Genomic DNA, 906 nt, shown 5'->3' with positions numbered 1-906 from the left:
AGTGAACAAAATTATCATTCCCCCTGTTTTCTTCCAACAACTCATGGAGACCTACTATTGTGATCTTATCGATGTTACACCTCTTGGGAACTTTGTAACCATGCTTTTCTCAAATCAGGTAAAACGAAACCTATGTTATTATCTTGCAATGTTTTATGTTTCATAGATGTTGAAATTAAGTAATTATTTGATTGTTGATAATTGAATTAGAAATTTGGAGAGGTGGATCCAAAGTTCATTCGTGATTTTGGACATGAACTTCCTGGACAATGGAGGATAATGGATTATCGATTTGAGCATCATGTTGTTACATACAACAAAGATGAAATCCATCCTCTTCTCACAGATGGATGGGAAGAGATGAGAGAGGAGTTCGATCTTCATAAGAATGAAGAAATCCATTTTGCCTATCATGGTGAAGGTCTGTTTGGTATCACTGCTTCAAGAAGATTTGAATGTGAAGAACAAATCCCAAACTATCATAGCCGATATACTCGTGGTAATTGTGCTAGATTTCAAGTGGAACTCACGCGTGAGAACATCAGGAATCCATATTTGGTAAGTTTTATAATTTATTTAATGTTTATGTTTTCTAAATATGTTTATTTTGACAGTTATTGAAGATATATATTGAGGATTTTTTAATTTGCAAAACAGAGCATATGGGATTTGTTTGCAATTTTTGTGCGAAATTGTAATGTGAATGTGATAACTGCTTGCTGTGACAATGGAACAAAGACTGATCTTCAAATTGCAATTCACGACAATCCTTTCCCGGTGACTGCCTTAGGACCTGGTTGGTTTGGTTTTTGTCGCAAAAATGGGTTTCGTGCTGGTGATGGATTATGCTTTAATTTTTCACTTGTTAACTCTGGTAATAATGTTGTGCGCATTTTTAAAATCTAA

The 906-nt window shown here is 34.5% G+C and overlaps 1 protein-coding gene across 1 annotated transcript; it reads left to right on the top strand.

Annotated features, from left to right (window-relative positions):
- Positions 1–906, top strand: LOC123886180. Its single transcript, XM_045935515.1, has 3 exons — positions 1–118; positions 211–558; positions 658–906. Exons 1-3 carry the CDS (start codon positions 44–46, stop codon positions 904–906), a joined length of 672 nt encoding a protein of 223 aa, XP_045791471.1. The 5' UTR covers positions 1–43.

The sequence above is a fragment of the Trifolium pratense genome, linkage group LG5 (assembly GCF_020283565.1).
Source record: "Trifolium pratense cultivar HEN17-A07 linkage group LG5, ARS_RC_1.1, whole genome shotgun sequence".
NCBI classification, from domain to species: domain Eukaryota; kingdom Viridiplantae; phylum Streptophyta; class Magnoliopsida; order Fabales; family Fabaceae; genus Trifolium; species Trifolium pratense.
This window is presented reverse-complemented; position numbering and strand designations above follow the sequence as displayed.

Bases quoted from the DNA above. Each gene is read 5' to 3' on its own strand.
- LOC123886180 (XM_045935515.1), top strand. From the start codon at position 44: ATGGAGACCTACTATTGTGATCTTATCGATGTTACACCTCTTGGGAAC. The intron at 119-210 runs GTAAAACGAAAC...TAATTGAATTAG, and splicing joins CCATGCTTTTCTCAAATCAG to AAATTTGGAGAGGTGGATCC. The intron at 559-657 runs GTAAGTTTTATA...TTTGCAAAACAG, and splicing joins ACATCAGGAATCCATATTTG to AGCATATGGGATTTGTTTGC.